Source organism: Labrus bergylta, chromosome 12 (assembly GCF_963930695.1).
Source record: "Labrus bergylta chromosome 12, fLabBer1.1, whole genome shotgun sequence".
Lineage (NCBI taxonomy): Eukaryota > Metazoa > Chordata > Actinopteri > Labriformes > Labridae > Labrus > Labrus bergylta.
Window position 1 is genome coordinate 20,596,475 of NC_089206.1, and position 23,654 is coordinate 20,620,128.

General features: G+C 44.2%; 1 protein-coding gene across 3 annotated transcripts in view; it reads left to right on the top strand.

Annotated features, from left to right (window-relative positions):
* The window catches only part of prkcz (protein kinase C, zeta), an 82,269-nt gene that overhangs the window by 13,957 nt on the left and 44,658 nt on the right, over positions 1-23,654 (top strand). The window contains exon 1 of one of the 3 annotated variants that reach the window (XM_065960840.1): positions 11,482-11,772. The exons of 1 other annotated variant lie outside the window; for it this stretch is intronic. In XM_065960840.1, coding sequence (XP_065816912.1) covers positions 11,757-11,772 — 16 coding nt within the window. In that variant the 5' untranslated portion in view covers positions 11,482-11,756. Of the gene's footprint in view, positions 1-11,481; positions 11,773-21,225; positions 22,030-23,654 lie in introns of those variants that run through there. One more of the 3 variants, XM_020630357.3, reaches the window with a different exon arrangement.

Below are 23,654 nucleotides of genomic sequence, written 5' to 3' on the forward strand. Positions count from 1 at the left end.
GGTTCCTGGTTTGAATCCCCGTCTGGCAGGAGTCTCTCTGTGAGGAGGTTCCTGGTTTGAATCCCCGTCTGACAGGAGTCTCTCTGTGTGGAGTCTGCATGTTCTCCTCGTCCATGTGTTGGTTCTCTCCGGGTACTCCGTCTTCCTCCCACAGTCCAAAGACATGCTCGTTAGGTTAACTGGTGACTCTAAATTGCCCGTAGGTGTGAATGTGATTGTGGCTGGTAGGTCAGCCCTGTGATAACCCCTCCTCTTGTCCAATGATAGCTGGGATCTTCTTCAGCCCCCGCGACCCCGAACGGGAAAAGCGGTTTAGATATTGCACTGATAGTATTGAAACATGTATTAAAATTGTTTGATTATTGTAAGTATCAAATTTTAACATTCTGGGAAGATGACAACGCTTATCGAGTTGCATGATGGGATTTGGTGTTTTTATGTTTGAACCAGACTGCGGACAAGGAATGAAGATACCACCGTCCAATCAGGACAGTTTGTTCTTGCAGTTCTCCTCTCATTATGAAAGTGTGATACTAAATTGCTGGAGGACCCTTTAAGGGTGGACGCACCTGTCCATTCTCATTATTCACACCTACTTTGTGCATCACACTCACCCTCTACCGGCACCTGTATCACCTGAGAGTTCAACTTTAGTCTGCTGGCTGCAAAAACAAAATGTTGGTCGTCAGTAGTTTCCATTGTTTATTGTATTAATTGCTACTTTCTGTCATGTTGCCTCTGCGTCTCGCTTTCTAGACGATAAATGAGTGCACACTAGGTTGCACGGGTCAAAACACCGCAGGTCAGTCAGGTGAAATGAATGTTTGCTTTGTCTATTTTTTCCCCACATGACGAAAACATTGTTAAGACTGTGTAACAAGTGTTTTGCACGATTCTCACCTTATTCTCCAGAACGTGCATTAAATTACATAAAACGGAAACATGGGTGCTGTGTTGCTCAGTGATGCAGGTCTGGTTTTTAATGGCTCGGTCCTGAAATGACGATTCACGCCGACATGGAGCCCGTGTGTCCTTGGTGGATGTGTAGTAACACATCCTGCAGACTTTATCTGGTTTGGGTTTTTTTTTATTGTTTTTGAGCTCTGTGCAATCTGAGTCATCCTGAGTATTGATCTCTACGCTGCCTTAAGCTATTTATGAGCCTGTGTGGGACTGTTTGTGTGTGTGTGTATGTGTGTGTGTTTCCTGTGTGTCGGTTTTTGCTGACTGGGCCCCGACCTATTAATAGAGCTTTATGGATAATATTTGGTTGCACAGCTCAGTCTGCAGTGCAGTCGTTGATACTAATGCAACATGTCCTCTTTTTATAGCATGTGACTGTGCGTTGTAGGAGGGGTGTGGGGGGGGTTGATAGAGTGAAATGTTGCAACTGTGTGCTCGACAATGTTGTACCCAAGCATCATAATACTACAAATGCTACATTTAGAAACATCATAACTTGCGGATAGCCTTGAAACGGAGATCAGGACCAAACGGCAACAGCATGAACCCGATGCTGAAGTGTAAAATCCTGCAGTTCCTCGAGTGTCCACTAGAGGCTGGCTGCAGAAGCACAGGAAGTCACATACACACCCATTCTAAAAAGCCTGTTTTTACAGCAGAGATTAACATGTTTACAGCCTGGTTCCAAAAACCAAATAGGTCTGATTAGCTCATGTCTCGTTCAACACACACTGTACAGGGGGATGAATGTTTTGATGACTCATCAGTTTTGATTTGATGAAGGATCAGAGTTATTCACAATAAGGCGTGTAGCTGACATGATTGACAGGTGGGCGTGGTGTAATGGTTTGTCAGGAGGTTTAAAACCCGCCTCAGCTCCAGCTTTCAGCCTGTCGTTAGGTTGACTGAAAGTTAGACTGAGACAGCATTTCCAGCATGGAGACCGCCATCGATGGGACTCCAGTGCCCCCTGCAGGAACAGACGGGGGACCTCACTCAGGCTTCAAACATTCATATTTACAGTCTGTGGTCATAACTTGCAGATAGCTTCAAAACGGAGATCAGGACAGGCAGGAGATCATTTATTACATTTAATTTAATAAAAAAATATATAATAGGTGAAACCTCCTTTTACTTGAAGCTGTGTTTTTGCATATAAAGAAAAAGACATCTTTTTCATTGTATGTGGTGATAAATATTGTAAAAGTATGCACGCTGCATACAGCGGCTAATAATCTGGCTGCTTGTAATTTGCTGTTTCAAAAGCAACGTTTCAAATTATATGAAATAAAGCCATAATATGAAGAGCATAAGTTACTTACCTACAAATCAAACAAATGCAATTTGGAACCACAAAGCCCCTTACAGGATTCATTCATTGATTGTATTTTATTTTTGTGTCATGCTCGCAAAGTGCCCGATCTCTCGTTGGTTTACAAGACACCAGAAAGACGCTGCAGTGGTCCAACAATTCATTACAAACCATTACTCGAATGCATTTTCCTTTTACAGCTCGGTCTTAAACATTGTAATCTTCCTTTTCTCCCATGATTTGCAGATTGAATCTGTCTAATACACTGTGCTTAGTTTTGTTTGGTGATGTGAGCTGATGACAAGACTTTGTTATTTTATTTTGAAATCCTCAGCTGCTCAGATACTCAAAAGTCCTGCGAGAGTACATTAAATCACACGTTTGCATACAGTTTGGTTTGGCTATTATTGGAAGTTAGTTAGTCAGGTATTTACAACATTTGCCTGACAGTGTTGGTGATCAGTTTCAATTTCAGTTTATTTTATTGGTTTCACACAAAATAATAAAGTGCAGATGCTTGTGTGTTGGCGTGGAAGAACCCTGTGAATGTCGTAGTTTATAAAACACTCAAAAGACATTTATCAGAATCAGCTTTATTGGCCAGGTATGCTTACACATACAAAGAATTATATTTTGGTAAACTCTGCTCTCCATGTAAAGAAGTATAGCATTCAGTATTAACAAACTAATAAACAAAGACCATTATGTACAAGCCTACATGAGATAATAGTGAAGTGGTAAAAAGTGCAGAAGATCCTGAAATGAACATCTAGTTCAGCTACTGATTCAGAGAAATGTTTTTTATTGGACAGAGAAAGTCACCTGTTGGACAAACTTTGATCTGTTTTCATGTCACACATGAGAGAAAATATCGGTTTGTTGTGATGAACATCGATATCGGCCTTGATTTTCACAATCGGTGCATCTCTTTTATTAACCTTGTTGGAAAGATTTTGATTTAATTCAGTAATCAGAGCTGTTCAATTTCCTTTTTAAGGTTTTCTTTGTTTTCTTGCTTCATTGTAGATAGGACAGTGGATGATGTTAGAAATCAGGGAGAGAGATAGAGTGGGGAAAGTCATGCTCGAAAGGACAAAACCAGGCCACCATCTCAGAGGTCTATGGCCTCAGCACATGGGGCGCGCACTAACCACATCTAGGCTATCGGCACGACCCTGTTACTTCTCAGTTTTAGACAAAAAGACAAGTGTCGTCTGCAAAAAGAACAGGACTGTATTATGTGACCCTGCAGCAATATCATTTATATAGACAAGAAATAATAAGGGGCCAGATATAGAACCTTGAGGTACACCAAGCGGGATTCATTTGCTGCAATAAATGTTATTGAAGAGGGAATAGAAGATTCCAACTTCCCTTCATTGATCAGCACAATTCTGCACAAATTGCAAATCATATATATATATATATATATATATATACACACACACACACACACACACACACACACACACACACACACACACACACACACACACACACATACACACACACACACAGTATTTTAAATTAATAATATCAGATCCTCTGACCTCGGATGATTCCCACTCTGATGATAACAGCAGCTACAGCTCTCCTGCAGATTAGCCGCCCTGTTGGGAGCATTAAAGAGCTCCAGTCAGCCCGAGAGCAGTTAAACTAGTTAACTGGAGACCAGCAGACTCCTTCAGTGTGTGTGTGTGTGTGTGTGTGTGTGTGTGTGCGTGTGTGTGTGTGTATGTAACCAGGAAACCTCTCGTGATGTGTGTGTCAGCGTTAAACTGAAGATGGATCCGTTGTCCTCACCTTTGATTATTGTATCGCCATGTGTTCTCAGTAGCTGCCCGATACGATTACACACAACATGCATCAGGGGGTCGCCTTAAAAGCGCCTACCTTCTCTGGTCTAAACAAATCCAGAGCATTCAGGACCAGAATCTAAAGTTAGAAGGAGGACATACTGGCTGCTGCATTGTTGTCAGAGAAGCCAGCACTTCAACATAGCATGTTTCCTTAATGTCTGATCTTATAGTAAGATACCTTTATCATTTCACTCACTACACATCACTGATTGGACCTTTAAAGTAAAAGATTTTCATCTAAACATCGTCGTGTTGTTCAATACTATTAAACTGGGGGATTATATGTATATGTAAAGTCTGCCTGTGAGAGAGACAGGAAACTACTTTTAAGAATCCAATTTCAGCATCCTCTTTACTCTCTTTAAATTGGAGAGGCTGATGTAATCCTTGACTCAGAGATATAATCTGATTTATTCACACAGATGTAGATTCAGGAAGATACATCCAGTCTTCTTCTTACTGCCTGGCAGTTACAGACATCAGACAGAAGTAGTCAATAAGTCCAGAGGAAACTCTCTGAGAAAGACTTTCTCAGATTAGAGCTCTCAGGCTCAGAAGAAATAATCGAGAACAAAATGTCTTTTTGTATCAGAGAAGCACGGAGGAATCCGAGCGGCCTTGAATGAGTAACATAAAAACACATCCGACCCTGTGAGAACGGTTTCTCTCTCTGTTCCTGCAAACAGGTGGCTCTCTGACGCCGTCCTGGGTGGCAGTCACACATTCATGCTGTTTCATTTTGACTTTTCTTTTTATGTCCTGGTCGTTCACACCCACACACACATCCAGTATGGCCTCTTTGGAGCCGCAGCCAACAGAGTACACTTGTTTCTTTCTTAGAAACCCAAAGAGCGAGCCAGAGAAAGAGCCTGTGCTTATTTATGAGCTACAAACTGCCAGTAGTGATGCTCTGGCTTGGCGGGGAGTTTTGGTCTTAACAGAAACAAAAGAACAAAAACAGGCAGATGTTTACAATCGCTTAACCGATAGAACATCAGCCACCAAACGAAGCCTTGCTATTGAAGTAGAAGGAATCTCTTTCACGTCAGCCCCTTCACAGTTGGAGGTCAGAGGACGTAAAAGATATTTCACTGGACTCCTTTACACATCAAGCAGAATCCAAAGAAAACACTGGAGCTCCCGAACTATGTAATGTAATCTGTTAGAGTGACTGTTTTCTGCAGTTTGTAAACACAACATTCAAACTGGGCCTCTCCTCCTGGGCTCATCTACCCCAGAAGCCCCGCCCCCTGCAGGATGTAGTGTGTACTTTTGCTGCTTGTAGCTACACTGCAAGCTAACACACGCTAGCTCAAGCTAACCGCCGGTGTTTGTCACCTGCCTGTCCAACAGGAAGTAGACCAACTCCACGTCCTCGGGTAAAAGACAACACAAGGTTCACCCTCGTTTTAGAACGAGCTTTATCCACTTGGTTTTTCTCCTCACTCTGATTATATTTTCTCTTCTTTGCTGCTACGTAGCTTAGTGCATTGGTTCTCAACTGGTGGGTCGTGGAGCAGATTCCAGTGGGTCCCGAATGTGTGCCTTGCAAATGGATTGTGTCAAAAAAAGTGTATGAGACGCTTTTTAAACACGTCTTTGTTGTGTCTGATGTATCGCACCGTCCGAGGTCCAAACTTCACAGCTGTTCATTAAATGACTCTGATTGTCTGAGAAATATCAGGAAGTTTGATCATGATTTCTCATAAAGGCGTTGGTAGTGGGTCCTGAGGATAGACCAGTTGAGAACCACTGGCCTAGTGCAATGTTCTTCAAAATGGGCGACCTGGTGGGGTCGCGGAAACTTGGATTGAAGAGGGAATAAACTGGAAGTAAAATAAAAAATATTATTTGTCTTTTTAGATGATTGTTGCACCTCTGAAAACTATCTTCCTGCCTCCTCATTATATATAACTTTACTAAACGAACAGACCACCGGGAAACCTGAACATGACTGAGCTACCACAGAAAGCCGCTTGAGCCTCAACAACTTGTCTTCATGAGCCAGCACACATAAAGGTTTATATTTTTTTACTATCATAATGTCCAAGGAATTTAAGAAATGTTGCATGAGGGGGTCTCTATCTGAGGTTCATGCTTTATGGAGGGTCCTTAGCATGGAAAAGATTGGGAACCCCTGGCCTAATGGTTAGTGCACACGCCCCATGTACGGAGGCTACAGTCCTCAAAGTGGACGGCCTGGGTTTGAATCCAACCTGTGGCTCCTTCTCTCATGTCATTCCCCACTCTCTCTCTCTCTCCGGTTTCAGACTCCACAGTCCTTTCTCTAGAATAAAGCCCCAAAATAAACCTTTAAAGAAAGAAGTTTTGATTAAAAGTCAAATCTCAATAAATGTAATTTCCCCCTCTTTGGTGCTGAGACCATCTTGAAACAATCGGGCTCTAAAACAGAATAGCATCAGAGCAGCGGTGCAGCATTAATTCACTGTTGCGTGCAGCACATAAAGTGCAACTGGTACGTCAGCTGCATGTGTAACAATAGTGTTATGTAACGTACTAACAGGAATTAATCACTGCACAGAAACTGTGGCCAACCCCCCCGAGGATGAAAATACAACAGGCTCCCTCAACAACAACACCAACAATACACAACCTCCAGCAGCTCGCAGGCAGGAACAGCTGCTGCAGCGCTTCCTCCTTTAACACCTCTGTTCTCCTTAATGTTCACGTCCATTATTCAGCAGCTACAGATCGATCTGTGCAGCCACAGGCAGCGCCGAGCCACAGACCGACAACTCCCTCTGTGATATTAAAGGAGGGGGGGGGGAATTTATGACAGAGAAGTAAAAAACCTGTCACTGAAATCAGTCCTGTAAATCTCTGTTACCTCTGAACCTCGCTCCTGCAGGTGTTTTCAGTTTGTTGTGATGAAGTTTGGATTGATTTTCAGTCCCTGGAGGATGTTTACGCTCGTGTTTGTGTCATTAGACCTTTTGTGACCCACATAGTTGTGACTGTGTTTTCACGAGTTTGCTGCAGATAAGGGCCGTGCCATAAGAGAGAAATCTGTTCATGTTTTAACTTCAAAATCGTGGAACAAAGTCTACATCCTGTTGCAACCACATGAAGTTTATATTTCAGGACTAGTTATCCTTTCCTCTGACTATGATGTGTCTTTAACGCCTTTCACACCTTCTCCACACTCTTTAAATGTCCCCACATCGTCTGGGAGGGGTGCATGTGTGAACACAAACATCTACTCTGCTGTTTTCTACTGGTGTGTTAATATTGTGGAAACATCCTTTTTAGGGCTGTCAGCGTTTTTGTTGTTATTTTGTCCCCTTAGGGGCACCGTAGGTAAACTCCCGCAGTGTCTCCTTGTAGTCACTTCAGCCCTATTTCAAACCACAAAATGTACACCCTGTGACGTTTGGCCTTCAAAATAAAATGTTGTAGAGGAGTAATGGGGGGGCAAAGTGACTCAGATTATTTAGAAAATGTGTGAAAAGGGGCTTTACAAAATTATAAATCCAACAGAGACACACTTGTTGTATCACCTGGCACACACATGCAGAACAGTGCAGAATATAATAATCATGCAGTAGCTGTGCAGTAATCCAGGGACATTGTGTTTTATCTAGTCTGAGCTGCACCGACCTGGATATGAAAGGGTTAAAGTATAGGCAGGGGATTGGACCAATTACTTCAGCATGACTGCAGCTACTCCGGTTCATCCAATCCCCTTTAATGACTCTTCCAGGCTCAAGTTATGTAACATGGCCGGACCTTAAAGTCTGCCAAATGATGTGCAAACAATGAGCTGAATTATTAACTACAGGATTATTAAATATCCATCCTCTACTCTCAGCGTGGACGGTAACTTCCTCATGGGTTTGATCCATCCTCTCTTGTGCAGGATGTACTCCACCTCTGACCAATATCGACCGTAAATACACATCCCTGAGATGTAGAGAAATATGTTTCATTATGTTACGTCTAAAAGCAGCTACAGGAATGGTTAGCTTCTTCATTTTGTGAGTGATGACTGGCAGAGATTTGGGGTCTTGACTTTTATGAAATTGTTGGTAGTGGGTCCTGAGGCTAGACCAGTTGAGAACCACTGGTTGAAGGAAATGCTAAACCTTGTTTTCTCCTCCAACTGTTAGCTGTTAGCCATTAGCATATGAGTGTGTGACGTCTCAGTGTGTGCTGGTCTGCCTCCAGCTGTCAGAGCTTAGCTCATATCACAAAGAAGGTCAAACATGTCAGAACGTCAGAGAGAGATGAGTGTATTATCAGTGTGTCTGTGTGTGTGTGTGTGTGTGTGTGTGTGTGTGTGTGTGTGTGTGTGTGTGTGTGTGTGTCTGTGTGTCTCCAGGGTTAACAGAGAGATAACTGTATGACATCATCTGACAGGAACTCATCATCACTGACATGTGACGCTCCTTCCTTTAATATAATAATATTCATATAAATCATGATGAACCCGCTGCTGGAGTTAAAGTAAAGCTGCAGAAACAAACACTCTCCTGACCCACCAGAATCAAAACATAGTGGGAGTACTGGCCTATCATCACTATAAACAGGGTTTTATACGTGTTCGTGTTAAGGTCTGTATGTGTTTGTGATCCTTCAGCAGGCTGTGTTTCTGGAGTTCAGGGTGAGTCAGGGTTAGTGTTGCAGTGTGCATGGTGCAGCCCATGTTGGGACAATGAAGGACGGAAGTCTGTGTCCTGTGAGTGAGAGAGTGAGAGAGAGAGAGAGAGAGAGAGAGAGAGAGAGAGGAGACAGCGTGCTGGTCCTTCATGCATCGCCGCTCTGTGCTGTCAGAGAGGAGAAGTCAGTGCAGCAATGATGACTTCCTCCAGTCTGAGAATCACTGGGAGAGACTGGAAGATAAAAAAAGGAGCTACAGCCAAACCAGTCAAACCAGCCAAAAGTTTAAAGTGTAAAAGTATGACTAAAAATAAAACGAATCTAGATTTAGGCTGGATTTGTATTTATTAATAAAGTCATTAAAGGCACAGTACGTAGATTCCACCACCAGGGGGCTTTCAATCAAAACAATAACAAAAGATGGCGCAGAGGCTGTTGGGGAATCACAGGAGTTCTTTCTGCTTATTTTTTAAATTGACCAGACGCTCTGTGTGTTTCCTTGTCCGACTTCCTTTCCAGGTCGATCTATTCTGTTCTACTTGACACGTGCCTGCAGCGAGCTCCGTGAAAAATAGACTCGCAGCGTATTGGAAATGTAGCAGAGCAGAGTGGAGGGACCGTGGCAAACCTGAAATATGTGGAAATTGAGGTTATTGGGTTATTGTTAAAAAAAAAATGTGCAATTGTAAGAGTTTTTATTGGAAGCTTGATGAGTGTTAGCAAGAAGAGCATCATCGTGCACCCACATGACCACGAGAATGGCTTTAAAGACGGGTTATGTGCACTCAACTTAAATAGTGAGTGAAATGATAACGGTATCTTACTATATGATCAGACATTAAGGAAACATGCTATGTTGAAGTGCTGGCGTCTCTGACAACAATACAGCAGCCAGTATGTCCTCCTTCTAACTTTAGATTCTGGTCCTGAATGCTCTGGATTTGTTTGGACCAGAGAAGGTAGGCGCTTGTAAGACACCCCCCACACAGCCGTTTTGGACGCCCCTCGGTTTGCCAGATATGAGAGCAGTTATCAGGTCAAACCAACAGGTGTTGCAGCGATGGAAGTGGGCAAGAGAAGTGGTTCAGATAGAAGTGATTCTTTATATCTGGTATCATGAGGACTCTAATTTGAACTGTAAAACTTAAACAGGGAGGCGTTGGTGTCTCATGTCCGGCTCTCGGAGGCGGACTGAGTCAGCAGCAGAGGAAACCTCTTAGCGCTCAGCACATCTGTCACTCTGTATCCTCCTCACCTTGTCTGATGGCCTGCAGGCCGTCAGCTGCTCATTCACAGTGAAACAGATACACATGTCAGGTGTCGTCGTTTGTTAATGCTAATGAGACGAGCTGGATCCAGACTCCACACCTAAAACACTGAACACACCTCTCTGACTTACACTCCTCTCCTGCTCCAGAAATAGCTCCAGTGTTTTTCCTTCAGTGAGGTGTCCCTGCTGCACTGCAGCACACCCACATGTTCTCTCTCTGCTGATAACACAGCAGCTGGAGACGTTAGCATTGATCTGAATGCAGGAGCTAGTCGGCTCTGATGGGATGCGTTTGATTGGCAGAAAACTGACTTCATTTCCTGTCGATGGTCGTGTGAAGCAGCTTCTGCTTCTCATGTCTGCAGCCACTGTGAGCGTGTACAAACAGCAGGAACAGATCTGAATCCTGTTCATGAAAACTGCATGCAAAGAAGTCATTTCAAACAGGTGTCACATCAGTAAGAATATCAGATGAAGCTGCACGCTGTGGAACGTCTTTTAAAAAGTTATAAGGATATTATCTCTGTTATTTTAACTACAGAGCGGACAGATCTGATCTCATATCAGTGTCGGGTCCACTACTGATGTCATTAACGTGTAGTATATCGGACTGACGGTCCTGATCAGTCTCACTTTAAAGTCGTTCAGACTGAACCGTCTCCATGACGATGTGCAGATGAGATGGAACAGCTCCTTATATATGATCAAAAGTTAAAAGCAAATACACCCTGGGCTGTGTTGCAACCTTGTTCGTTAAAGTTTGTATCTGTTAGCGTTAACAATCTTCAGGTACGTTTAACTCTCTTTAGTTAGTCTCGGCTTTCTCAAACTTCAATCTAAAAGTTTGGAAATTGAAAATGCAGTCATAGATCTAAAACTCTTAACTGTGAGTGCAGCTTTATATCTGTTAGCTTTAGCACAGAGCTAACGTATCTCTGCAGCCGTAAATGCTCTCCTTGTTGGTGCAGCATCGACTGTGGCACCATTGTTCTGTCTTTAACACACTGTGGTTTCTATACACAGCAGAATGATGCATTGTGGATGACACAGGCGCTCTCCTGAGACAGCACAGGGTTTGACTGACAACAGGCACTCAGTTTCTCCCAGCCGCTCCAAGATCATCCTCCGAAAGAATTTACTATATTGCAGTTGTGTCGAGGCTACAAGCACAGAGAGAGAAATGACAGATGACAGATTTGCTCATTTTGTTTGATTTATTATAACATAGAATCGTTCTTAAAGCGTGTGACGTCAGGTGGAAACTATTCATTAGAAATAAATAATAAGATGTCTGGAGGTTTAAAATCAACTTACTGGAATTCACCAAATGTAAAAAGTTCACCTGAAGAGAGTGAAGAGAAACTCTGCTGTGATATCTGCTGTGTTAGCTCTGAGTGATCTCTGAGTGTGCTCGTGTAAACAGAAGATCTGCGATGACTTGTGGTGCTGCGGACTCCCACGTGAGGGTTAGCGCAGGTCCTCATCGGGGGAGGAAGCGAGCGCTCGCTCTGCCGGGAAGATAACATTTTCACTTTTTTAACTTCCAGCTCTGCAGACGCATGAAGGTCAGAAAGTGTTTGTGTGTCCTGTTGATCGTCCGACAGACTCCCAGACGATCACGCGCTGTTCTCTCTGTGTCGTTCACTCGGCTCAGGGATGTCTAGGATGACGCGGTTCTCATGCCGATGGGTCTGATTCTCTGTTGACTGCCTTGCGTGTGGTGCAGAGCGAGAGGATGCTGACAGTTCCAGGTTTGTTGTGAGTGCAGACAGTTGATATGGGAGATAATCTGTGTTTGATTAAGATGCAGCAGATCTCACACCTGCTCGCTGATTCTGTCGAGGGTTTTCCCCCTCATCCAAGATTACTCTCTTGTTTAATTTCTGCGATTTAATTAAAAAGGCATTGTGTTTTTCATGTTCAGGCACGCAGAAAAAGGCAGGGATTAAACATTTGATTATGATTGCAGTAGGGGTTGCACAGACTTGTGAATAGTCGCCTTTAAAGCTGTGTGATGAGGGGGGGGGGGGGCGGTCCGGAGTCGGGGAATCAGCTCTTGTGGCTCTGCTCACAGTGCTCGGGAGCAGCAGATCGAATAATGATTGGCTGTGGTGCCTCAGCGTACACTGCAAGACGGACGCCTTCAAAATGAGTCGTACGGCTCAAAAAATCGAATTGACCTGAAATCGTACCTCGTACTCCGGGCTTTATGCAGTGGTCTCTCTCTCTCTCTCTCTCTCTCTCTCTCTCTCTCTCTCTCTCTCTGTCTGTCTCTCTCTCTCTCTGTCTGTCTCTCTCTCTGTCTGTCTCTGGAGCTTTTGGTTAAAAACATGAAGAAGAAATTCCACTCTGTTGTTATTGAACATGCTACACACACATAGACTGAAACACACACACATGCACAAACATGATCCTGTGGACACTCAAGGAGAGATGACGAGAGAGTGAGGGGGCCACTCCACTTCTGCCCCTCCTGAGCTGGGAGGGGGGGGGTTCGGTGCCTTGCTCCACGGCACCTCTGCAGTGCTCAGGAAGTGTGCTGACACCTCTCCAGCTACCAGACTAATTTCCAGATGTGGTCCACACCGGGACTCAAACCGGTGACCTTTCAGCTTCCCAACCCAAGCCCCTACAGACTGACTGTCACATGACCTCACATTTAAATACATCAGTCGTTAGAATAACAGAGATTTCATCATTTTAAAACACTTCATATGAAAAAGTGGAAAAGTGGAAAAGTACACATTTCCTCCTTCCTTGCTATGCTGACTCTGAGTATGATTGTTGTCTTTATTCATGGCACATACTTGCAGACCTTAGATTGTTTACATTGTTATAACCGCATTGGGAGCTTGTCTGGATTGTTGTAAACAGAACAGGATGTTTTTGTTTGTTTGTTAAAAGGCCGTCATGGTTCCTCGCCTCTGTGCTGTCTTTGCTGCAGATAGTTTGTTGCCTGATGAAATGAGAGTAGTCCTCATCAGAGCGTTCAGACAAGGAAACACCGTATTACAGATGAGCTGCAGACGCTCTCGTCTTCTCACTCTGATTACATAATGTTCATCATATCCACCCCCGCCCCCCCGGCTGTAGGACATCATCCTCCGTCTCTTCGCCTACAGAGGGATCCCTCATTTCCCAGGTGTCATTGCTGAGACCTGTTGGATTGATTTCTCTTCACACGTAGTCGTAGTGAGAGGTGTGTGAGCTGTGTGGGCCTGAGAGTCGATGCCAGACAGGTTCCTGTTCCAGACTCTTGAAGGAATCGCTCTTTTATTTCTGAAGCATCTACGCATATGTAACGCACCTGTAGCTCATCTGTTTCGTACCCTCACCTCTGTTTGCTGAAGTTCTCGTCTTCTAAAGGGGGAAATCTCCCTCCAGGGATCATAGCACTGAGACGCACCTGAGCGGAGATAGATTTCAGTCTGACCGAGATGAACAAGAGGAAAAAAGTTTCCATGTGTTCAATGAACAAATCTCTGAGCAGACTTTATGAATAAAGGTCTATAAAAGGGCCACCTTTAGGAATAACCCTCTTCTTGGGTGTTAAAGGTCCCATATGATTCTAAATCCACTTCTCCATGTTCCTCTAACACTAATATGTGTCTCTAGTCTGTCTACAAACCCCCCAATGATGAGAAAAGTCCATCCTCTCTGACTTTTGCCTGCTCCACTTTTCAGAAAATGTGTGCTCAAACAGGCCGTTTGGAGAGTTTCCCTTCATGACAGCACAAAGGGCAGTAGCCCCTCCCCCAGGTGGGTGACACTCCCACAGCTAGGTGTTTGTTCTGCCCTCTGAGTCTGCCTTTTCACCGTAAACAATAGGACATGGAGCGAGAAAGACAGAGACAGCCAAGCCCTTCCAGAGAGGGGGCGTGGTCAGACACAGCTCATTTACATATTTAAAGGTACAGACACATAAACAGCCTGTTCTAAGCAGGGGAAACTTTGGCCCTAAACATAAGAGACAAGAAATATGAATTTGTTGATAAACCTGCAGAGTCAAAGTGCCACATATTGGCTTCAAAGAAGAGAAGAGTTGTCGTCCATGCAGAACTACAGTTTGTAGATAAATGTCTCTACAGCGACCAGCAGGAACACCATGAGATTTTCTTTGTGTGTTGAATCTAAAGGATCAATATCTGACTTTTATTGATTTTGTTGACCCCTTGACCTTTCTTCTTGTACCACCATCAGGGGTCTCATTTATAAAAGAGTGCGTAGAATCCATACTAAAAATTTACGTGCGCCAAAAACCCGGAAATGGTGTGCGCACAAAATGATTCAGATTTATAAAACCGTTCGTACGCACACCTGCACGCAATGTTCCCTTTATAAATCACGATCCACCTGGAAATGTACGCACGTAGATTAGTCCCATGTTCGGCCCTCTACACGCCCACAATCAACCATAAACGGTCAATGCAAAGCAGCTCGTAAATGAAAATGCATACAAACGAGGGGGCAGATCAGAGGTTTCCAGCGCTGGATCCCGGAAGTTTAGACAAAGAAATGAAAGTTAGCAGGCTCCCTCACTCTATCATATTAGTAATCAAAAGTTTGATCAATGAACAAAAACTTTTATTGTTGGCCCCTTTTATTCGTGGGAAACTCCGTCTGCTTTGTGACTAATTATGAGGATATATAGACCTATTGATTGTTTCAGAGATGCCCCGACTTGTCCACACTTGAATTATTTACAGAATAAATACGTGCTGCTGATGAAGACATGCTGAGTAACGAGAAGGAGAAATGTGTGAAGCCACCGCCGTGTCTCTATGCGCTCTGTGCGTCTTAACGCAGGCATCTTTTTATCAAAACTAAAAACCACACTTGATGATAAAGGCACGATATTGAAAGATATGAATGAAAACTGGTGGCTCTATGGTCTTTGTGTTAGTCTAATTTTTAACTCTACATCAGTGATTACATTAGTGTACAAGTCCGGTCCTCTGAGGTCCGTCCGGGATAATGAAGGCGAGACGGCGCTGATGCAATATGTATGTGGCAGACTTTTATTTTTTTTTTTATTTTTTTTTTTATATATTGTCATAATGAAAGTTACTTATCGGAAACGGCTCACTACATGCGCGATTATAACCTAAATAAAACCATCGGTTTGAATGATTCTGATGACGTGGATCTGTCAGTAAAGTTTGATATTTAGTGAAATAAAATGTGGATGAGGTCCATATACCTTCTGCAGGCTTCAGTTCACCACTTCGCCGTCTGTGTCGCCAATTTCCCATGCCTCCAAAATGAACGTACGCCTGGGTCAGAGTTTGCATACCGGTGAGCACATTTTACCGTCAGATTTGTTTTTATAGATCACAAACTTTGCATGGGAAAAGACGTACCCCAGTTTCAGACCCGGCTTTGTGCGTACGCAACGGTTATAAATGAGACCCCAGGTCGCTTTGTCCCCAAAGACCACTCATCTCTATTGCTGTTCCTGTTTATTTACATCAGCGATATCAGTTTGAGACTTCTCGTAAATATTTTACCGCAGTGCTTTAGGGCCTCTGTCCACAGTTCAGCATTTTCAGCGCTCACCGTCCTGAGCGCTATAACGCCTTCTGCGTCAGCTGTTTTTGTCGCTGTGCTGTCAGTTAAAAGATGACCAGCTCTGCTCTCGTTAATGTCACTTCTCCCTAACTGACCAATCAATAACTGATATCAGCTTTGTCCACAACAATGGAGGAGGAGACGCTCGTCTGACTCGTCTCTTCAGTCTGAGGTCGTTATAAAAACTGAGAGGAAACCCTGGATGGATTCTCACCATGCGGCCTTCTTTCCCTGTTAACAAGCCTTTACAGCTGCAGCTTGAAATGTCTCCTCAGGTTTTTCTTCATCCTCTGAGCTCTCCATCTTTTATCTGCAGGGTTTCCCTCCTCTGACAGACCCATGACCCCGAGTCTACTTCATTAAGTCTTATTTTAGTCCTGCTGTCGCTCCCTGTGAGCTTTCTCCTCCGACATGAAGTCTAACAAACTGAAAAGAGGGTCAGTGACTCATCCTGTACTCCACAGCGTCCTGATCGTCTGTGGAAGACACTTTGTAAGACGTTTACTTTTACACGATTATTAAGTTCTGTATTCTAAAGAAAGAAAGTCTGCGTTTTGGTGTTTTGCAGATCTCTGGACGCTAGTGAGCAGACGTGCAAACTCTGCGGCTTCCTCTCCTGCAGCTCTGATTTCATTTCCCTGATGCAGTGAGAGGCGTCTTGCCTGTTGCTAGGTAACACGATGTGTCATTCAGTCAGTTGGGTGTGTGAGCTGCAAGAATAAAAAACATTCAATCTGTCAAAACACAACGATGAGAATCATAAATGTAAAAGATGTTTCAACAGAGAACGCAGAAACAATCTGCATCAACTCCTCGTTTATTACGTTGTTATTCTGTCATGCCTATAACAGAGGATCTCCAAATCTTGGTGTTAAAACATGGTAGACTTCAGACACGAGGGCAGTTTCAACTGATATTAAACATCATAATCATCAATCGCGAGAGAGACCACACACCTGCTGTATGGAGAACAGTCGAGACCACCAGCTGGTTGTCCTGGCGCTCGTTCCTTTTCACAGTGAAAAACTAAAAAAAGGAATCTGGTTGAAATTCTGGCTGACCTGACCGCGAATCACGATCAAATGCAGGAACTCGGATATAAACATAAAATATTAACATGTCCGACTTGTTAATCTCTGAGAGATGCAGAAAGTCTTTTTTCCACGTTGAATCTGTGACTTTAACTCTGCAGGTGTTTTTGCTCCTCAGTAAAATGCCACAGTGAATATTAAAAGCGTGAAATGTCAGCAGCACTGGGCTCATTGATTACTCGTTGATTTTTATTTTTTTTGTGAACTCTGTTTGCTTCAAAATGCAGAAATCTAACTTTTTTTGTAGGCTGTGAAAATGTGATTTAGTGCCCAGAGGATGTGTTAGACAGTCGATAAAATAAGAGATGCCAGAATGTTTCCTGGCAGTTTACAAATATCTCTCCTGGGCCGGCCCAAGCTTTCAGTTGTGTCTCCTTAAAGGCGGGGCACAATTTAATCATCTACTGCTTCAGGTTGAAAGTCCTTAAAGGTCCAATCAGTGAGATGTGTAGTGAGTGAGATGATAAAGGTACCTTACTGTATGGTCAGAGATTAAGGAAACATGCTATGTTGAAGTGCTGGCCTCTCTGACAACAATGCAGCAGCCAGTATGTCCTCCTTCTAACTTTAGATTAGCTCTCATATCTCGGTTTGCCAGATATGAGAGCAGTTATCAGGTCAAACCAACAGGTGTTGCAGCGATGGAAGCGTGCATTATAGTCCTCCAAGTGGGCAGCCTGGGTTCAAATCCGACCGGCGGCTTCTGACCTGCATGTCCCTCCCCGGTCTCTCTCTCTCTCTCTCTCTCTCTCTCTCTCTCTCTCTCTCTCTCTCTGTCCTTTATTTCTGGCTCTATCCACTGTCCTTAACGTCTTAAAAATCCCCCAAAAATAAACCTAAAATAATAATGACTGCATTCATTTCAGGCCGTAGTTAATAATTAACTTGTTACTGCTGACATAATCTCTACGTGTCCTCAGAGTCTGACCTGAACGTCTGTAGTGAGAGCTCTTTGTGGGGCGACTCTTTCCCCTCTCTGCCTATTTTTACTAACTGGGTTGGAACTAAACCTTCGAGAGTCGAGGCTGTGTGTTGTTAGCGTTCTTGAATTCAGGGCAAACCAGATACAGAAACGTTACCCTGAAGAAGTGCGGACTGAAACTCTCTGTAACCCCTCTGACCGCAAAACAAACGATTACAGCTCAGAGAAGTGGGTCGATTTATCAAAAGAAAGCCCCTCAGCTGCAGCTCTGCTTCGCCGTCGGCTTTATGGATTTCAGTTCATTTTTTATCATCATCTTTTTTTTCCTCCATCACGTCTGATGGGGATGCCCAAGCAGCCGAGCAGCCGAGGCCTCCGTGGAAGAGCTTATGAGATTACAGCGCTGAATGGTTCATGCAGAATGAAACAGAGATGTTTTTGAAAGAGAGAGAGACAGAGAGAGAGAGAGAGAGAGAGAGAGAGAGAGAGAGGAAACATGTTACCTTTAAGGAGAGCTCTGACTGCTGCAGGTTTCTGCACACGAGGGACACGATCAGAGCGAGGCGCCAATCTTCAAAGACACGAGAACGGGATAATTCAATACCAGGAGAAACACACAAAAACAAGCCGGGATACACTGACTTCCACGCTGACTTCAGGCCTGTTAGCTTTAGCATGAGCAAACAAAAGATTATCTCTGAGCAAGTTAACGGTCTAACTCTTACAGAGATGAACCAACGCTTTCAAAGGTTCTTTTTTTTAGGACTTTTATGCTGATTTAGACCTCTTCGATGAGCGGAGGAATCTGTTTTGGGCCCCCTGTCAGCACCCTGATTATCTGCAGGAGTGAAAAAAATATCTGATTTTAATGATCCACCAGATTGTAAAGAAGTGAAAATTTTGAAAAACACCATCTGTGTCATGAGACTAGTGTGTAGCAGAGGAATGAGTTCAGCAAATGGTGACTCCTGCACGCTGTCTGTCTTGTTGGTCAACCAAGTTTCAGAGACTAATTGTGATACTCAAGTTTTGACCTTCTTGTAGCTGCTTTCACACCTGCACAAGACTCCTGAAAACCTCCTGAAGTGTTCATGTTGAGCGTCATGTGTGAACACATGCAGAACACACGTGTGCTCTTCAGATTTCCTGTGTCAGGACTTTATTAAACTGTATCCTCCTTAACAAATGTGTAAACTCCTCCAGCGTACCTCAGAGTGTCTTCAGAGCGTCTCTCCTCTTCCTCTGCTGCTGACCTCTTTCTGTTGTTCAGAAGTGCTCCGCTTGTCCTACCACTGAACCTGTGCGGTGAATAGCGTTAGCCTGGAGCACATCTGTTCAGAAGCTAATCCACAAAAGGCCGGCCCCTTGCATAAAGCTCCCGGCGTGCAGCCACTTCAGCTGGCACAAACAAGAACAACAACAATGGTGTGGCTGAAGCTAGCTGCAGAGAGAGCGACGGCTCTGCTGAGCGGCTAAATCGAGCGCTGCTAACCGTCTGAGGCTGAGCTGCTGGCCTCAATTCAGAGGCCTCCCCCCGGCTTTTCCCCATTATCTAATCCCCCTCTTTCTTACACCCCCCCCCCCCCCTCATGTGTCAGCCTCCTTCACTCTTTTCACACTTTGATTTCTCCTTGTCCTCCTGTCTTTTAGTCTGCATCCCTCTGCTCTGAACACACCACGCTGGAGCAGCTCACCTTGCTGTTTTGGCAGTTTTTTTTTTTAATATTCTGAAGTGAAAGCATTTTGCACAAAGCTCTGCAAGCTTCAGCCTGACAGCACAACAATCGTCAAGGTTAGAAAGTCGGAGAGATAAAGACGCTGAATCGCGAACATACCGTGTGCAGTGTTGTGTGCGTTGTGACTGAAAGCATTTTTGTTTCAGATGAAGTCACAAAGTCAACATTTGATAATGTGTGAAGGTGTGATGTGATTCATAATGTTCATACAGTCGGTCTACTCAGTGAGAGGCTGGTCTCGTCTCACATTGGTGGTTATTACTCCTGTTATCGTTCTACTTAAAGACACTGTGATGCAGTGTTTACTATAAGGTCTATGTATCTCTGTTTGTCATCGAGCAGGTGGAGCATCTTCTCAGAGCTCATTCAGCGCGTTAACATTTATGTTTGTGAAACAAGTCAGAAACTAACTGTTGGAGCTGAAGTTAACCTGAACCAGATGTCAATGTCAAGTTCAAGTTTTTAGATATCATGATGTCTGCCGTCTTTGTTTTCAGCAAACTTTCATTTTGGATGATAGAAAAATGGAGCAGGCTGTCATGTAGAGCTCATAGTGTGGCTCCAGAAGGAAAAATCCTGTTAATTTTCTCCATATTGAATTTAATTATTAACCATGATGTCATAACCATCACAGGTAGACTGAACACGAGCTATCTGAGAGTGAAGCGATGGTTTATGCTCCTGAAGAAGTTCATATGATATCAACCTGGTTTATTCTCGATATCAGGGAAACTGGTTTAGAGTCAGATGAATGTGACCTTTAACCTTTCTGACTCTGCTGGTGACATTAAAGTTTCTACAGTCTGAAAACAATCGTCTTAACATTTCAAACGTTCTGAAAGTGTGACTTCCTGTAATGACTCAGTGGATGTGAGATCTCGACTCTTTAACAGTCAGCTGGTTTGTGTCGCTCCGCTCTCAGCTCCCGTGTTTTCCTCTCTGAACGATCGGCAGCGGACGACAGCGGCTCCTGGCAGAGCTGATAAAGTAAAAAATGTCTTGAAGGTTTGTGAGATAAAGCTGTGGGTCCGGCCTGCAGAATAACCTTCCACCCTCACTGTGAAGGAATGCAGAAAATGTTTGCACAACCTCCTCGCTGTTGCAACACCGCCGGGCAACAAGAGACGAGAGCGTGTCCAAGTCTGAGAGAGAGAGAGAGAGAGAGAGAGAGAGAGAGAGAGAGAGAGAGAGAGCTGAGCGAGCCACAGAATAATCACAGGTTTTATGGGGACATTTTCAGGGTTTAATCAAGACCTCATCTGAGTTTTTCTGGGTCCTGTTTTGTGCTTTTTTAATAAAAATGTAGCCTGAGTGAAACTGGACTTTAGTGTCCAGTACAGATTTAAATCAGAGCGTTTATGAAATCTTTCCTGCATCACATCTCCTGTCTTCTGCACAGGATACCTGACGGTTAGAGGTGTGTTTTAAACAGCAAACAGGCCTTTTTAAAGTTCAACTTGTTGCTGCTCTCTGGTGGACAAACTGCGTCATAGAGACCTCACATGTTGCAGGCTGACTTTAAATCAGTCGACTGTCTTGATGGCAGGTCTCTCTAACCTATGAACTCAATGTTTGCTCCCATGCTTGAGCTCATTATCAATCAGTGTTTAATGAAAATGTGTCTGAAAGCGTAAAGAAAGCCTTTCCCTGATTCTGAACGTCGATCAATGACGGTGGTTTCACACTAGGAACCTGGGCCCGGATCTGAGTATGCTTGACCCCAGAGTCCGGTTCATTTGATCTGTGTGAACACAAACGCACCACTCAGGTACCGCGCCCGAGTCCGCTTCAAGTGGTGGTCTCGGGCTCAATTCATGTGTACTCGAGTACGGTCCCTGTGAACGCAACCGTGCTCCAACAAGGAAGTGGACCGCTTTATGACGTAATTCTAAACGGCTCCTGTCGCTTCACAAATCTGGAGACTGGATCAGCTGCAATCAACTTAAAACAACCAGTTTAGTGGGTGGAAGTACTTTTTCTTGCACTAAAAAAAATGCAGAGAAGCTCTTTCATGTGGGCTGACATGTGACACTGTGCTCGTGCCCATACAGTGTACATCAGATCCTCAGTTTATTCAGAGTAGATAAATTCCTCTGGCTCATATAGGACAGTATGTAGGTGATGGAGCTCTCAGTATTCCCATGTAGAGAGAGTCGGGTCTATAAAAGCATCCAGAGTCAGCTCGGTGTGAAAGTGAAGCTGCCATCCAGGATGTGCTCCAATACGCACACATGCTAAAAATAGTCCACAGGTTTAAATTTAGGTTAAAGTCTGTTGTGTGCGGAGGATGCTGCTGTGGGATTCAGAGCCATCTAGTGGACGAAATGTGTAACTGCAGCACTGGTCATGTGGTGCGATCAGAGCGCAGAGAGGAGGATTTGATGCTGAGGAGACGCAGACAGAATCTGTGAAAACACTCCGTCTGATGATCGCTCCTCGAGGAGTGTGTGTGACGGGGGGATGAAGAGAAGCAGCCTGCGGGGGATTAGCGGCAAATGAGGAGGGAGGAGAGAAGAGAGTAACGGAGAAAGAGAGAGAGAGAGACGAGTGAGGCAGCAGCGGCAGGAGGAGGAGGCAAGATGAGGAAAGGAGCAGCAGAGGAGATGCAGGAGAGAACCATGAGATCCTAAGGAAGCTAACAGTCAGCAGGAGGGATGCTGCTCACGCTGCTGTTCTACCTGCGAGTCAAAGGTAGGACGATGAGTGTGTGTCTGATACTCCGTTGTGTCAGGATCAGCACAAAGCCTCATGGGAGTTTAGCTGAGGTTAGCTGTTTGCTCTTTTTTGCCAGCGATGACATCACCGGAGGAAAACTGGGTGACTTTCTCTTTTGAATTCTGATCGTGCAAAGAGGAGGAAACTGCTCCTCTGAGTCAGTGCTGTGCTTTAAATGCGTGAACACATTTTTTTGCACAAGGTCGGTCAGATTTAAATTACAGTGCGTGTGACTTTTATCCTCCCGGCGCTGCATCTAAAGTAGAAATCTGCTGTTTCTTTTGTGCTGGGAGTGTGTGAGTCTGCAGACTGTCATCAGGGACAGTTTCTTTCGCTGTTATCGGAGCTGCTGTATCATGATCTTGATCTTTGTGACTCAGTTAAAGCCTCTGTTTGATTTTCCTCCACGGAGGGAGTGTCTGAATATCATGTAGGAGTCCAAATTATGACCTCGAACAAAGCAGGAATTTTACTCTGTTTAGGAAGTTGCACAGATTGTTTAAAGGTCACATATTGTTCAAAACACACTTCTCCATGTTTCTCTAACACTAATATGTGTCTCTAGTCTGTCTACAAACCCCCCAATGTTGAGAAAAGTCCATCCACTCAGTCTTTTGCCTGCTCCACTTTTCAGAAAATGTGTGCTCAAACAGGCCGTTTGGAGATTTTCCCTTCATGACATCACAAAGGGCAGTAGCCCCTCCCCCAGGTGGGTGACACTCCCACAGCTAGGTGTTTGTTCTGCCCTCTGAGTCTGCCTTCTCACCGTAAACAATAGAACATAGAGCGAGAAAGCCCGAGACACCCCGAGCCCTTCCAGAGAGGGGGCGTGGTCAGACACAGCTCATTTACATATTTAAGGTACAGACACAGAAACAGCCTGTTCTGAGCAGGGCTGAAATAGAGAGGTTTATAGGCATGATCAAATACAGGATCAGAGTGGATTTAGAACAAGAAACTTCACACACATGTTTTGAGGAGCTCTGAGACTTTTTTACACTAAAGAGGAGGAGGACATGTGACCTTTAAGACTTGTTTTTCTATTTGAATGTTTGAGTGAGTTTCATTTATATGAGAGGAAAATAAAAGTTCATCGATCGTGGAGCCAATTACATAACCAAACTGTTGAGACTGACTTTTCCAAATCAATGCACAGCTTTTAATGTGTGTGTGTGTGTGTGTGTGTGTGTGTGTGTGTGTGTGTGTGTGTGTGTGTGTGTGTGTGTGTGTGTGTGTGTATATGTGTGTGTGTGAAATGGAAACAGTTTACTTCTCTGTGTTGCTCTGACAGCGCTGTGCTTTTTAACTAACACAAAGGGTCATCAGGACGTCATCAGTCATTGACTCTAACATGGGCCTGCGCTGCGTCCACAGGCAGGTAGCGCACACAGCATCTGTTTCAGAGCGCTACTCAACACCGCTAATTGTTGCTAGGTTACGAAAGTTCTCGCCTGCTTCTTTCTGTAATGTCTGTTAGGTGTGTTTAAGCTCAGTCTGTTTAGGGGAGTCGTGTCCTGACTTCAGCAGCAGCTCTACACCTGGAAACTGTTCCCTCCAAAAGACGAGTCAGACTAGCATCTCCTCCGCCATTGTTGTTGACA